Below are 16,053 nucleotides of genomic sequence, written 5' to 3'. Positions count from 1 at the left end.
TATATATATATATATATATGTGGCTGGACATGGGGCTCATGCTTGTAATTCCAGTGCTATGGGAGGCCAAGACAGGAGGATTGCTTGAGGCCAGGAGATTAGCCTGGGCAATATAGTGAGATGCTATATTCAATAAAAATAATAATAAAATTTTAAAAAAAAGAATATGACAAAGAAAAATGGGGCCGGGCGTAGCAGCTCACGCCTGTAATCCCAGCACTTTGGGAGGCCGAGATGGGCGGATCACAAGGTCAGGAGATCGAGACCATCCTGGCTAACACGGTGAAACCCCGTCTCTACTAAAAAATACAAAAAACTAGCCAGGTGAGGTGGTGGGCGCCTGTAGTCCCAGCTACCAGGGAGGCTGAGGCAGGAGAATGGTGTAAACCCAGGAGGCAGAGCTTGCAGTGAGCCGAGATCGCGCCACTGCACTCCAGCCTGGGCGACAGAGATTCCATCTCAAAAAAAAAAAAAAAAAAGAAAAGAAAAGAAAAATGGATACCTCCCCCCAAAATATATTTTGTTTTCACTCATTAAACTTTAATGCAATTCCTTTTAAAAAACATTTTATAAGAAAATTCCTTTAGCCAGGTGTGGTGACATGTGCCTGGATTCCCAGCTACTCAGGAGGCTGAGGACAGAGGATCGTTTGAACCCCAGAGTTTGAGGCTGTAGTAATATATATAATCACACCATTGCATTACAGCTTGGAGACAGAGTGAGACTCTGTCTTTAAAAAAAAGAAAGAAAGAAAGAAAAAGAAAGAAAGAAAGAAAGAAAGAACGAACACTCCTTATAGTTGAGTCTATAGAGCTGTGCTGTCCAATATAGTAACTACTAGCCACATATGCCTATTTGCATTTAAATGATTTAAAATTAGACAAAATTAAAATTTTGGTTCCTCAGTTACTCTAGCCACATCTGAAGTGCTAAGTAGCCACATGATCAGATATAAAACATTCCCTTCACTGCAGAGAGTTCTACTGGACAACACTGCCATGGATGCTAAAAATTTAAACATAAAAGCTTGTCAAAATGATTGCTATAGGCCCGGCATGGTGGCTCACGCCTGTATTTCCAGTACTTTGGGAGGCCGAGGCAGGCAGATCACCTGAGGTCAGGAGTTTGAGACCAGCCTGGCCAACAGGTAAAACCCCATCTCTAATAAAAATAAAAAATTAGCCAGATGTGGTGGCACGTGCCTGTAGTCCCAGCTACTTGGGAGGCCGACGCAAGAGAATCACTTGAACCTGGAGGTGGAGGTTGCAGTAAGCCGAGATCGCACCACTGCACTCTAGCCTGGGAGACAGAGTAAGACTCCATCTCAACTAAAAACAAAACGAAAACAAAGATTGCTATAAACTGTCAACCATTTTAGCAGTTGAAGATGAAGTTTTGAGATTAGCTGAAGTTATAAATTCTAGACACAAAATCTCTTCTAAAAACATGTTATTGGTATACTTTTTCCTGACTTATATCTTCTCACACACAGAAATATTAGTGATATTAAATATACCAGTTGAAAACAAGCATCTAAATGGCACTGTTCAGAACGTTGGTGTTGAAGTAATCCAGCAGTTGACAGCATGGAGTAATTATTCTTGCCCTATAAGATTATACTCTAAAGATCTGGATGACTGCCCAGGAGTGGTGGCTCAAGCCTGCAATCCCAGCACTTTGGGAGGCCAAGGTGGGTGGATCACCTGAGGTCAGGAGTTCAAGACCAGCCTGGCAAACATGGTGAAACCCTGTCTCTACTAAAAATACAAAAATTAGCCAGGTGTGGTGGCACACGCCTGTAATCCCAGCTACTCAGGAGGCTGGGTCAAAAGAATCACTTGAACCTGGGAGGCGGAGGTTGCACTGAGCCGAGATCGTGCCACTGCACTCCAGCCTGGGCAACAGAGAGAGACTTGGTTTCCAAAAAAAAAAAAAGATTTGGATGACTAAATATTTTAATAATGAAATAGTAGCAATTACTTTTTTGTATTTTTGTATCACAAAAGTTCCATGATGGTGGTATTTCACTTGGACCCGATGTTAACTTTAACAGGTAAACAAGGGGTTAAAATGCATATTTGATGCATCTTTATGAATGCAGAGAGCTGGTTAAATAGCTGCATGGAAATAGTGATACAAAAGTCATAAATTGGAGGCTGGTAATTCCTAAAAACCATCTCCTTACAGGTTGGTTCTGAATTACTCTCAGTCTCCCTCTACCCAAGACTACTCTCTGAAATTTATGCAGTCTCTAGAGTCTCATTCTTCCCTCCTGAGAGCAACAGGTGAGAAGAGCCAGCTGGAAGTCTGCCTATGGGGTTTCTATGGCATGCCATATGTGCAGCAAAGATTCCTTGGTTCTGCTGGGTGCGGTGGCTCATGCCTGTAATCCCAGCACTTTTGGAGGCCGAAGCAGGTGGATCGCTTAAGGCCAGAAATTCGAGACCAAGCTAGCCAACGTGGCAAAATCTCGTCTCTACTAAAAATACAAAAATTAGCTGGGCGTGGCAGCACATGCCTATAATCCCAGCTACTTGGGAGACTAGGCAGGAGAATCAATTGAACCTGGGAGGCAGAGGTTGCAGTGAGCTGAGACTGCACTGCTGCACTCCTCTACCCTGGGAGACAGAGCCAGACTCAGTCTCAAAAAAAAAAAAAAATTGTGAATTAGTCCATTCCTCTAATGTCTACTTACAATTAGAAGAGTTCAAACTCTAAGGCAGATAGCGGCTACATGAACAATTAGCAACAGGTTTATTTCTGTGTCTTAATGATAATAGCAAGTATTAACTATATGCTTATTAGGTACCAGTAACATGCTGGGCACTTTGCAAACCTTGACTCCTATCTTCATAACTACCCTGTAAAGTAACCAGACTAGTTTACTAATAGAGAATAAACGAACACTGTAACTTTCAGCAAAAAATTCAGGTGCAGATGAATGGGAAACCAAAACTTTGCTCAAGGCTCCGAGATGCTCAAACATGAAGTAGACATCATCTATTATTCATGGCTTCCTCATTCTTTGGAATATCCTCTCTACATTTTGACAGTTACCCACAGTATGAATCCCACCTTCCGGAGGCAGAATACAAAAATCATTTCCTTGCCTTGCTTGCAGTCGAGGGTATAGTCATGTGCCACAGTTCTGCTCAATGAGATGTAAATAGAAACTGCTGTGTGGGGATTTCTGGGAAAGCTGCTTAAAACGCAGGTTGACTCACTCAACTGCCACACACCTTTTTGCTATTCCCTTCTTTCTTCTTCCTCCTGCCTACAAGTCAGATACGTTGGCCAGAGCTTTTCATGCCAGTTCATAAGCATGAAGATGAGGCCACATCTTGAGGATAGCAGAGGAGAAAGCTAAAAGGAATCTAGATTTCTTAAGATGTCATGGAACCACTGTCACTGTCCTAGATTTACCACCTCTGAATTTCTTTTACCTGAGAGAAATATAAAGTTTCCATCTTGTTTAAGTCTTATTTTGTTTGACAACACAACCACCAACTAATACATGGGGATTTTTCTAACGTATAGAACCTAGTTTTAACTTTATCACTGGCTAATATACCAGAAGCAGAAGCTGGAAATGAGATGTTTCACATATTACTTGTACAAAAAAGCAGTAATAGTTGAATAGTTTGTTTCATCAAAATGTTCCCACATCAGAAGACCCTATGTCAAAAAGTCCCACACATCAAACATCACATAGTAGAATAAACCAACAATAAAAGCCCTTAAATAATTTGTCCAAGATCACACGATTATAGTGGCAGAGACAGGTTTCAAATCCAGGTCATTCTGACTGCTAAAGTCCATTTTCCTTCCACAGAACAAGGACCTGATTTTCATTCATGCAAGTATGGCATTTCTGTTACAATGAGTATGTGAAAATGGCCCATGGTCAATGCATTTCTTCTATTTTATTACTCGTTTTCCACCTAGTAGAAATGGGTCACTTCTCAAGAGGATACCAAGCAGACTTAGAAAGAAATAGCTAAATTATAATATTTAAACTAATAAAATGGTTACTACCAGACTTAGAACTTCTATTTTTAAACTAAGTTATTTAGACTAATAACTTATAAACATAATTACTGAAATTATTCTTAGACTAAATATTAGTCTAAAATAATTACTGAAATGATCTTGGTAAATATTTTGTATATTTTAAATAAAATTGAGTAAAATCCTGTAATTTTAGGTATCATTTGATATGAAGCAAGAGCACTACAAAATAGGACAGAGATAAAACATAACCAAAATTTTTATGGCTACCGACAAAACATACACACAAAGAGTTTAAATTTAGTGTAAGAAGCCAGAACTTGTAAGTAAAATCCAGAAAAAATGAGGTATTTAAACAACTTACCAATCTGACTTTTAGGTGCTCCAGCAACCACTAAATTTAAAGTACTGGAAGACATTTCTTTTCTTGTTGGGTTAACAACATATTCTCCATCAATCATTCCTATTCGTACTGCCCCTAAAATGTATTAGAACGTTGGCAACTATTTAATGGAAATTCCCAGTTTTCAAGACATTATTCCAGTGATGGCTTCAACCCTATCTTTGATTCTGACCACAGAATAAATCCATGTTTCTAACACAGTATTTAAGACCCACAGAACATCCCACCCCACCCTACCTTCTGGCCTCATTGGACCACTCTGAATTGGTCAAATATACCACTTCTTCCACACCTCTGGGATTATGCTCATGTTTGTCCCCTGGTCTAGAGCATTCTCTCTAAGGCAAACGCTTAACACCAGACCCTACTAAGGTTCAGCTTACACAATGACTACTCTGAGGAGCCCTCCTTGACAACCTGACCACACAAAAACAAACCTGCTCTTCTCTATCACATTCTTAGCACTTTAACTATGTTTTTATAATATCACTGATTATAAATAATTATCTGTCTTCTTTATGCTGAAAGCAAGAACTGCATCTTTCATCATTGTATTGCTAGGGCCTGGTCTGCCTAGGACACTTGATAATTATTTACTCAATGAGCCATTTTTATATTGCATGATTATGACTTGTAACAGCTATAAGTTACATTAATTTTATCCTGAAGGAGTATATACTCTGATAATTTCCCAGTTAAAAAAAAAAGAAAAAAAGAAGTCCTCTAATGGAAAGAGGCAATTATGAAGTCAAAATATCTAGGGACATAAAATCTATAACACCATAACATACTGCTATTAGAAACAGAACCCACGACAAGGATGAAAATGTCTGAAAGACCTGAAGGGAGACTTAGAATGTCATCTAGTTCAATTCATGGTCACTACTACTTACTGAAAAAAAATATACATATGATTTCTTATTTTCAAATCCTAACTTACCAACAGGTCCATTCCAAGGAATATCTGATAATGACAGGGCCACGGAAGCTTAAAAATGGAGAAAAATAAGGGCTGAAATTAAAATTTCATTGCTTTAAAAAAAATCAACACTGATAACTTTTCATCTCCACTTTTATACTTACCGCCATTAATTGCTAGGACATCAGGCTCATTAACACCATCTACTGCTAACAGATTACACAGAACCTGGTAAAAGAGAAAAAATTTGAAGCACTTAAAATAATCTGTTTGATTTGGAAGGGTTATCATTTAGGTTAACATCCTGGCCTAAAATACAAGAGCACTCATATGGCTAAAAGCAGGGGCTTTGTAGCCAAACCTCTTAATTTTGGCTATCATTTAACTAAATGCTTGACATTGGATAAATTACTTAAATTAAACCCGAAAAGCTTTCTCATCTTTAAAAGGGAAAAATAGGCCAGGCGTGGTGGCTCACACCTGTAATCTCAGCACTTTGGGAGGCTGAGGAGGGCAGATCACCTGAGGTCAGGAGTTTGAGACTAGTCTGATCAACATGGTGAAACCCGGTCGCCACTAAAAAGACAAAAATTAGCCGGGTGTAGCGGCCAGTGCCTGTAGTCCCAGCTAAGGCAGTCCCAGTTCAGGAGGCTGAAGCAGAAGAATCTCTTGAACCCAGGAGGTAGAGGTTGCAGTGAGCTGAGATTGCACCATTGCACTCCAGCCTGGATGCCAGAGTGAGACTCCATTACTAAATAAATAAATAAATGGGAAAAATAATGGCATCTTCCCAAAGGGTTCCTATGAGGATTAGATAAATACTGTAGGTAAAGCACTTATCACAGTCCTCGCATGTTGCAAGTATTCAGTAAATGTTAGCTCTTTCTATCATATAAAAATATTTTCTAGGCCAGGCATGGTGGCTCATGCCTGTAATTCCAGCACTTTGGGAGGCCGAGGTGGGGAGATCACCTGAGGTTGGGAGTTCAAGACCAGACTGGCCAACATGGCAAAACCCCGTCTCTACTAAAAATACAAAAATTAGCCGTGCGTGGTAGTGCATGCCCATAGTTCCAGCTACTAGGGAGGCTGAGGCGGGAGAATCACTTGAACCTGGAGGCAGAGGTTTCAGTGAGCTGAGACTGCGCCACTGGACTCCAGCCTGGGCAACAAGAGCAAAACTCTGTCTCAAAAAAAAAAAAAAATCTGTTGAGCAGGGTGTGGTGGCTCACGCCTATAATACCAGCAGTTTGGGAGGCTGAGGCAGGGGATCACTTGAGGTCAGGAGTTCAAGACCAGTCTGGCCAACATGGCAAAACCCCATCTCTATTAAAAATACAAAAAAATTCGCTGGGTGTGGTGGCAGGCACCTGAAATCCCAGCTACTCAGGAGGCTGAGGCAGGGAGAATCGTTTGAACCTGGGAGGCGGAGATTGCAGTGAGCTGAGATTGCGCCATTGCACTCCAGCCTGGGTGACAGCAGGAGACTCCATCTCCAAAAAAAAAAAAAGTTCTGTTTATAAGCATAGATGAAACAAACTTTATACTGCAATAATGTGCCCATGTCATGCACTTAAGAAAAAAACTTCTCTGACTGGGTGTGGTGGCTCATAGCTGTAATACCAGCAGTTTGGGAGGCTGGGGCAGGAGGATTGCTTGAAAGCAGGAGTTCGAGACCTGGCTTACATAGTGAAACCCCCTTTCTACAAAAAACAAAAAAAATCTTAGCTGGGTATGGTGGTTTGTGCCTGTAGTCCCAGCTACTTAGAAGGCTAAGTGGGGAGGATCACTTGGGCTCAGGAGTTTGAGGCTGCATAATCATGCCAACTGTACTCCAGCCTGGGCAACAGAAGGCCCTGACTCAAAAAAAAAAAAAAAAAAAAACTTCCTGAGGTTAAGGCTGTGATATTCTTGCAAAGGCTTATTTGCAAGGTGTATTTATTTATTTCAAATGAATAAAATGGTTATTTAAGTATATGTGTCATTACCCTGAAAGAAAATATTATTCAGAAAGTATTAACATATAATAAAGTAGAGGTTCAGAGGATCCAGCAATAAAATTAGGTAATAAAAATTAGCTACGTTGGTTGTCCTATTCCCAGCCTGATCTGGTCTCCACTCACTCTAGTCACGCTGATCTTCTTTTTAAACTCACTAATTTCTTTCCTGCCTCTGGACTTTCAATGCTTCCCTGACACACCTTGGCTGGCTAACTCCTACTCATAATTCAGGTGTCAACTCAAATAGACAATGAATAAATGTTAGCTTTGTAAAAGTACTATCTTTTGGCTGGGCACAGTAGCTCATGCCTGTAATCCTAGCACTTTGGGAAGCCGGGGGGGCGGATCACGAGGTCAGGAGCTCGAGACCAGCCTGACTAACATGGTGAAAACTATTCTCTACTAAAAATACAAAAATTAGCCGGGTGTGGTGGTACATGCCTGTAATCCCAGCTACTCAGGAGGCTGAGGCAGGAGAATCACTTGAACCTGGGAGGCAGAGGTTGCAGTGAGTTGAGATTGTACCATTGCACTCTAGCCTGGGTGACACAGTGAGACTCGGTCTCAAAAAAAAAAAAAAAAAGTACTATCTCTTTTCGAAAACTTACTGTAAAATATAACAGTATCATAAAAAATTTTATGTTCTTTCTAATGTTTAGTCTAGGAAGTATTACAGAGATTCATTAAGTAATTTTTGATTGATCTGGCAACTAAAAAACCTAAAGCAGAACCTACCTGTGTATCATAGAAGTAGCCAGCTGGAAAGAGCGGTCTAACTGAACGATCTGCCAAAAGGAAAAAAAAGACATTAAACCATACTGACAGAGTTGCTTTACAGTTCAAAACTTTTGAACTAATATAGATAGCCATTCAATATGTTTTCAAGAAAAATCCCCTTGGACCAATTTACCAAGAGGGACACAGATAAATGTCAGTACTTCCATTATTACATACCATGCCCTAACAACAAAAAACAAACACAGAAGGAGCACATTAACAATAAAGATTGGGGAGCAATTTTTCATTCTGGTTCCACAGGCAACAGTTACATATATAAGCAGAACAAAGACACTTAAGACCAATAGCAGACCAAAAGAAAATGCTTCCTTGCTACTTTGTGTCTGAAGACTGTATATAAATATACCTAAATGAGCAATTTCTGGCCGACCGCAGTGGCTCACGCCTGCAATCCCAGCACTTTGGGAGGCTGAGGCGGGCGGATCAAGAGATCAGGAGTTCAAGACCAGCCTGAGTAACATGTAGAAACCCCGTCTCTACTAAAAATACAAAAATCAGCCAGGCATGGTGGTGGGCACCTGTAATCTCAGCTACTCAGGAGGCTGAGGCAGCAGAATCACTTGAACCCGGGAGGCAGAGGTTGCAGTGAGCCAAGACTGCGCCATTGCACTCCAGCCTGGGTGACAGAGCAAGACTCTGTCTCAAAAAAAAAAAGCAATTTATGGGTAGAAGAGCTATAAATTACATATGATCCCACAATATGTAGGGATGTTAAAGATTTGAAAGATTATGGACATTATTTCAGTAGCTGATAAATATAATGTTTAGGAATTACTATTCTGAACATGAAAAAATGTACTAGGAATAGATTCAACAGAGTAGAGGCATGGACCATAAAATTCATATGCTCAATAGAAATTTACTCATTTAGTCAACAAATACTTATTGAATGCCTATTCTGTGCTAAGCAGTATAACAGGTACTAGGGATTCAACGGTGAAGAAACAAAAGCTTTTTTCTCTCACAGTGCCCACATTTGAGTGAGGGAAGAGAAAGAATGAACAATCTTAGGTGGTGTTAATGCTATGAAGGAAAACTTAAGATATACTGTAGAACACAGATGCAAAAGATGCTAATATAGGCATATCAGAGAAGATGAATGCATCTATGTTAATATCTTACCTATTATTCGACTTGTAAGAATTTCTTTATCAGAAGTACCAATCTCTCTTCTCAGATAGTTTGTGGGAATTCTACCTGCTGCAGCAGCTTTTTGTCTGTAGTCAACCTGAAGCAGCAAAAAAAAAAGCTTCATATAATTCTTTTTGTAGAAACAAACTATACTGTAAGAACTACTATATGAATGCTACTTCTCCTGAGGTTGCCAACAACACAGTCTAGACTCAGGGCAGAAAATATGTTATTTATTTAGCATTTTATATCTTTTGGGGAAAGGAAAGTTGATAGAAATGTTTCCGCAAAGTGATTTAAAAAAATATTCAGGTGTAGTGGCTCACGCCTGTAATCCCAGCATTTTGGGAGGCCAAGGCAGGAGGATCACTTGAGGCCAGGGGTTTTAGAACTGCCTGGGTAACACAGAAAGAACTCATCTCTACCCCCCATAAAAAAAAAAAAAAATTAGTTGGGCACAATGGCCTGCGCCCATAGTCCTAGCTACTCAGAAGGCTGAGGTAGGAGGATTGCTTGAGCCCAGCAGTTTCAGGTTGCAGTGAACTATGATCACACCACTGAACAACGCTAACCTGGGTGACAGAGCAAGACCCCGTCTCTTTAAAAAAAAAAAAAAAAAAAAAAAAAGTCTTCTACTCAACAGTAAGCGTGGAAGACTCACTATTTCCCACAGATACTCATTCTGAGCAAGTCAAACATTGCTTTTTTGGGTATCAACTCTGTTAAATATAATTGTACCCCCCTTTTCATAACAGAAGGGAGCTATAAAATTCTAATGAGCTCATTACTAAACATATACAGTTGTCTCTTGGTATCCCTGGGAGATTGGTTCTAGGACCTCTTGCGGATATCAAAATCCATTGATGCTCAAATCCTTGATGTAAAACACCATAGTATTTGTTTATAACCTATGTACATCCTCTCATATACTTTAAATCAATCTCTAGATTACATATAATCCTTAATACAAAGTAAATGCTACACAGTTTTTATACCGTATTGTAGGGAATGACAAGAAAAAAAAGTCTGTACGTGTTCAGTACAGATGCAATTTTTTCCCCAATATTTTTGATTCATGGTTGGTTGAATCCATGGATGCAGAACCCAAGGACATGGAGGGCTGACTGTACTTGCAGAGTCATACTGAAGGGAAACTATGAGGGAAATGAATTCATTGCTTATTCAGTGTCAAAGTAGTCATGCACTTCCAATCTTCTTGTCAACTTATGCACCTGGACGCTCCAAATTCTAAAGCATGCTTAATCCTAGTATTTGTTTATGAAGCAGTTTATACTCTTTTAATGAGTCAACATCAAAAAACTAGGAAAAATTCTTTGTTGTGCAAGTTCATATTTTCCACTCACTAGATGTGTATTTTCCACTCACTAGACACTGGACAAAAATATTATACATTCTACACTAACTTACACCATATTACAGTTCAGATAAATCAGCAAAAACTTACCACCAAAGGCATAAACTGGGAAGGCGAAGGTTTTGTTTTACTGACCGCTGTGACCATTACTGCAGTGTCACCTGACTTAAACATAAAGAACAACACTGGTAAGTTCATTTGAAATCAGATATTAGCATCTAAGTAGCAATTGAATAAATCCTTACTCCAATTAAACTCAAGAAAAGATATGTAATTCTATGACATGATTATGAAATAAAAACAGTTATTCACAAGTAGTCCAATCTTGATCTCTGAGCTTTTCAAAAGCTATGGATAAGGCAAGATGAACAGGTAATTTAGTCATATCCAATGAATTGAATAGTATTCTCTACTTCTTATGTGGCTATACATAAGGAAAAATTCCCCAATTATTACTATAGAAGAAAATACCAAAATCACTTTCTCTAGAAAAGCACAACAGAATTTATTAATGCATAAAAGAGAAGCCGAAGTTTGGAAAGGATGTTAAAGGTCACTTAAAATGGCCAGGCGCGGTCGCTCACGCTTGTAATTCCAGCATTTTGGGAGGGCAAGGCAGGTGGATCACGAGTTCAAGAGATCAAGACCAGGCCAGGCGCGGTGGCCCATGCCTGTAATCCCAGCACTTTGGGAGGCCGAGGCGGGTAGATCACGAGGTCAGGAGATCAAGACCATCCTGGCTAGCACAGTGAAATCCCAACTCTGCTAAAAACACAAAAAATTAGCCAGGCGTGGTGGCGGGCGCCTGTGGTCCCAGCTGCTCGGGAGGCTGAGGCAGGAGAATGGCGTGAACCCGGGAGGCGGAGGTTGCAGTGAGCTGAGATCACGCCACTGCACTCCAGCCTGGGCAACAGAGTGAGACTCTGTCTCAAAAAAAAAAAAAAAAAAAAAAAAAGAGAGATCGAGACCATCCTGGCCAACATGGTGAAACCCCATCTCCACTAAAAATAAAAAAATTAGCTGGGTGTGGTGGTGCACGCCTGTAGTCCCAGTTACTCGGGAGGCTGAGGCAAAGGAATCGCTTTAACCTGGGAGGCAGAGGTTGCAGTGAGCCGAAATCACACCACTGCACTCCAGTCTGGTGATGGAGCAAGAGTCCATCTTAGAAAATAAAAATAAAAATAAAAATAAAAAATAGGTCACTGAATACATGCAGCCCTCTGGTTGTCTGGAATGATTCTTACAGTATAAACTATCTTAGTAGTATCTGAATTAATTTCCAGTATCCAAATCCTAAGTAGTTACACGATGTTGTAGTTACACATTTAGTATGAGTCTCTGTACCCATTTTAAGATGAATTTTAAAATCTAGACTTTTACCTGCACTACAGCAGAGCCATCTGCAAATCTGGCCAGCTTTCCAGAGGATATTTCTAATTTCCTGTTTAAAAATAAAAATGCAATACAAGAAGACTTAGGTTATCTGTACAATTCCTGCTTAGTATAAAATAATAAAAGATTCTAAGGGAAGATTCTAACCCCCTCCCACCCACCCCACCAACAAAAAGGGGCAGAATCCATGATCGTTATCAAAAGTAAAAGGGGAATTTAAGAGAGACTTAAAGAAGAATACAGAAACCAAGGCACAGGATTGATCTGAACAGGAAAGCATTTTGGAGGTTCAGAAGTTAACTGCTTCCCTAAATGTTAATTCCCATGTACCATCTATTTTTTTTTTTGCAGGGGCGGTGGGGGGGGGGGGGCTTTGGGCCTTTTTTCTTTTTTTTTTTGACAGTCTTGCTCTGTTGCCTAGGCTGGAGTGCAATAGCACAATTACAGCTCACTGTAACCTTGAACACCTGGGCTCAAGCGATCCTCCAACTCAGCTTCCTGAGTAGTTGGGACTACAGGTGCACACCACTACTCTTGGCTAATTTTAGTTTTTGTTATGGATGAGATCTCGCTATATTGTCTAGGCTGGTCTTGAACTCCTGGCCTCAAGCAATTCTCCTGCCTTGGCCTCCCAAAGTGCTGGGATTACAGGTGTGAGTCACGGTGCCTGGCTCCATTTACCATCTTAGTACAGTTTCTTATCATCTCTCACCTTGTTGACTACAGTAACATTTTAACATACAAACAGGATTGTTTCCCTACTTAAAAATCCTTTAGCCAGGCGTGGTGTCTCCCAACGGTAATCCCAGGACTTTGAAAGGCTGACGCAGGCTGATCACCTGAGGTCAGCAGTTCAAGACCAGCCTGGCCAACATGGTGAAACCCCATCTCTACTAAAAATATCAAAATTAGCTGGGCATGGTGGTGCCTGTCTATCATCCCAGCTACTAGGGAGGTTGAGGCAAGACAGTTGCTTAAACCCAGGAGGCGGAAGTTACAGTGAGCCGAGATTGTGCCAATGCATTCCAGCCTGGGGGAGAGTGAGACTCCGTACCAAAACAACAACAACAACAAAAAACTTGAGAATTTCTCCCAATGCTTTTAGGACAAAATATAAACTCCTAAATATTGCCTTATAAGGACCTTCATATTCAACAGAAGGGGAAAGAATAATCTTCAATTCAACGAGGAAAGAGTAGTCTTGTGAGGCAATAGTGAACAACTGGATGCAAAAAAGAATGAATCTTCATAAATTAACTCAAAATGGATCCTGGACCCAAACGTTAAGAGCTAAAACAATAAAAGTCTTAGAAACAAAACACAGGAGTAAATCTTCAGAGACTTGGGCCAAAGTCTTAAATATGACATCAAAAGCATAAATGACAAAAGAAAAAATAGGTAAGTTGGATTTCATAAAAATTTAAAACTTTAAGAAAGCCAAAGAAGTGCCATATATTAAGAGAAAATATCTGCAAACCAAATATCTGATAAGGGACTTGTATTAATATCTAGAATATTTAAAGAATGCTTACAATTCAACAATAAAGACAACTAAATTTTAAAACTTTGCAAAGGACTTGAACAGACATCTCTCCAAAGAAGATATACAAATGGCCACTAAGGACATAAAAATATGCTCAATATCATTAACTATCAGCAGGGAAATGCAAATCGAAATCACAATGAGTACCACTTGACACCTGTTATGAATGTTCCTTGTAGCATTATTCATAGTAGTTCCCAAATGGAAACAACCCAAATGTCCATCAACTGATGAATGGATAAGCTAAATGTGGTATAATTCATACAACGGATTATTATTCAGTGATAAAAAGGAACAAAGTACTTATACATGTTACAACATGAATAAACATTGACAACATTATGTTAAGTGAAAGAAGGCAGTCACAAAAGACTATGTTTCCACATAGTAAACGTTCATAATAGGCAAATCCACAGAGATGGAAAGTAGATTAGTGGTTGCCTGGGGCTGGAGAAAAAAATTTAAGTGACTACTACTAATGAATTTCTTTTTAGGGTGAAAGAAGTATTCTAAAATTGATGGTGGTAATGGCTGCAAAACTTTGAATATACTAATATCCATTGAATTATACACTTTATTTATCTGTATTTATTTATTTTGAGATAGGGTCTTGCTCTGTTGCCAAGGCTAGAGTGCAGTGGTGCCATCACAGCTCACTGCAGCCTTGACCTCCCAAGCTCAAGCAATCCTCCCACCTCAGCCTCCCAAGTAGCTTGAAATACAGGTGTGCACCACCATACTGGGCTAATTTTTAAATTTTTTGTAGAGATGAGGTCTCACTATGTTACCCAGGCTGGTCTCAAACTCCTGGCCTCAAACTCAAGCAATCCTCCTGCCTTGGCTTCCCAAAGTGCTAGGATTACAGACATGAGCCACTGCTCCCAGACGAGTTGTACACTTTAAATGAACTGTATGGTATGTGAATTATATCTTAATAAAGCTGTCTTATATACATGAAATAGGCAGCACTATCAGCCTTATTCCCCAGTTTCAGCAGAGAATGCAAAAAGAGCTTACTGAGGTCTTGAAACAGACCAGCAAAACTTGCCAAAGAGCTCAAGATTCATCAAAAGGTGTTTTGAGATGAAACCAAGTCAGTGACCCCTGAAGATACAGAGGAAGATGCTCTGTCACATGAACTCAGCTTCAGCAATATTCTTTCATAGTCTGGTGCTGAAAATGCACAAACCAAACACAAGCATGCAGACAGGCCCAAAGCCCTGCCCCAAATAAGATTATTCTGTCCTTCACATACCAAAGAGATGAAGGAACAACCTTTAATATTTTCACCTGTTAAATACCTCTGCCAGAAGCCTGAATTAATGAAAAGCATATTTATCTGTTCAGTTAGACTCATTTTGTTAAGTTTGAAAGTCAGAACAAAGTATGTACATTTAATATATGTTAATACAGTGATTTTGTAGTATCAAATTCTTGACTCTGAAATATTAGTTTTTTTTTTAAATCAGGGGATATTTGAGAAGTTCTAGTTGGGTTTCTACTTAGTCAACACAGATGGTATACTGATGAAAGCCTACAATAAAATGGGTCTCCCCTGACTAATGGGAATAATGAGGTACAGAGAGGAGGCTGGTGCTGGATTAATACGTGGAGTAGATGGAAGGAATGGGATACTCAAAACCAGTCATACTGTGTAGTATCACAGACCTGCAACAACCTATAGCTGAAATCAGTATTCAGTAATGGTTTCCTGTGGCAAATGTAAATTTGACATCTTGAAATTTTGTTTAACCCCGAGTAAGATGCTATCAGTACTTCTCAAAACCTACCAGGAACTGGCATTCTGTCTACCAATGTGAATTCTGAATACCTAAGTGATCTCTGTGAAGGGGAGTGGAGGATCTTTCACTAGACCGCAGTGGGCCCAAAACACAGGGAAGAAAAGCTGTGAAGCTACAGGTCTACTCCATTAACGGGGCTACTGCCTTAACATTTTGTCCACAGTGGCATATTCTGTTGAATATCCTCAGTGATTTGATGCATAGTAGATGCTCAATAACAGATTGCTGAAATGAAAATTAAACACCTGCCTCCAAGGTTACTGTGAGCATTAAATATACTACCTGAAAAACACCTACAATAATTATATAATCTTCTAGAATGCAGTAAAGAATACATATAACAAATATAATGTGTCACTCAATAAATGTTGCCAATGGCAAACAAGACAAAAATGAAAGAATTTATCCAGCAAGTATGATATTTATGAGTCTAGTTATTTCAATACATGACACAAGTTTAAAGAGAACTATCTACAAAAGAACAGGTTGATTAATAAAAAAAAGAGTCAAAGTAGATTATTTATGGAAAATATGGAGGGTAGGAGCTGCATCTTGTTTTGAGTATCTAGTGCCTATCTCACAGTCCGTGACTGCTGAATGAAATGTTCTGGGCATTTCTTCGAAGCATGTGCAGTCCTTGAAGAATGGCAAAGATGTCCTCTTCCCTCAAAAATCAGAATTG

The 16,053-nt window shown here is 39.6% G+C and overlaps 1 protein-coding gene across 2 annotated transcripts in view; it reads right to left on the bottom strand.

Moving 5' to 3' along the window:
- The window catches only part of PNPT1 (polyribonucleotide nucleotidyltransferase 1), a 59,686-nt gene that overhangs the window by 41,424 nt on the left and 2,209 nt on the right, over positions 1-16,053 (bottom strand). Inside the window, exons 2-8 of one of the 2 annotated variants that reach the window (XM_017859893.1) lie at positions 12,015-12,075; positions 10,725-10,799; positions 9,251-9,356; positions 8,066-8,115; positions 5,495-5,558; positions 5,352-5,399; positions 4,373-4,486 (exon numbers count right to left, since the gene is read on the bottom strand). In XM_017859893.1, coding sequence (XP_017715382.1) covers positions 4,373-4,486; positions 5,352-5,399; positions 5,495-5,558; positions 8,066-8,115; positions 9,251-9,356; positions 10,725-10,799; positions 12,015-12,075 — 518 coding nt within the window. The remainder of the gene's footprint in view (positions 1-4,372; positions 4,487-5,351; positions 5,400-5,494; positions 5,559-8,065; positions 8,116-9,250; positions 9,357-10,724; positions 10,800-12,014; positions 12,076-16,053) is intronic. The other variant, XM_017859894.1, reaches the window with a different exon arrangement.

The sequence above is a fragment of the Rhinopithecus bieti genome, unplaced genomic scaffold (assembly GCF_001698545.2).
Source record: "Rhinopithecus bieti isolate Rb0 unplaced genomic scaffold, ASM169854v2 scaffold_52849, whole genome shotgun sequence".
NCBI lineage: Eukaryota > Metazoa > Chordata > Mammalia > Primates > Cercopithecidae > Rhinopithecus > Rhinopithecus bieti.
Note: the sequence above shows the minus strand (reverse complement) of the source record. Positions and strands in the feature narration are given on the sequence as shown.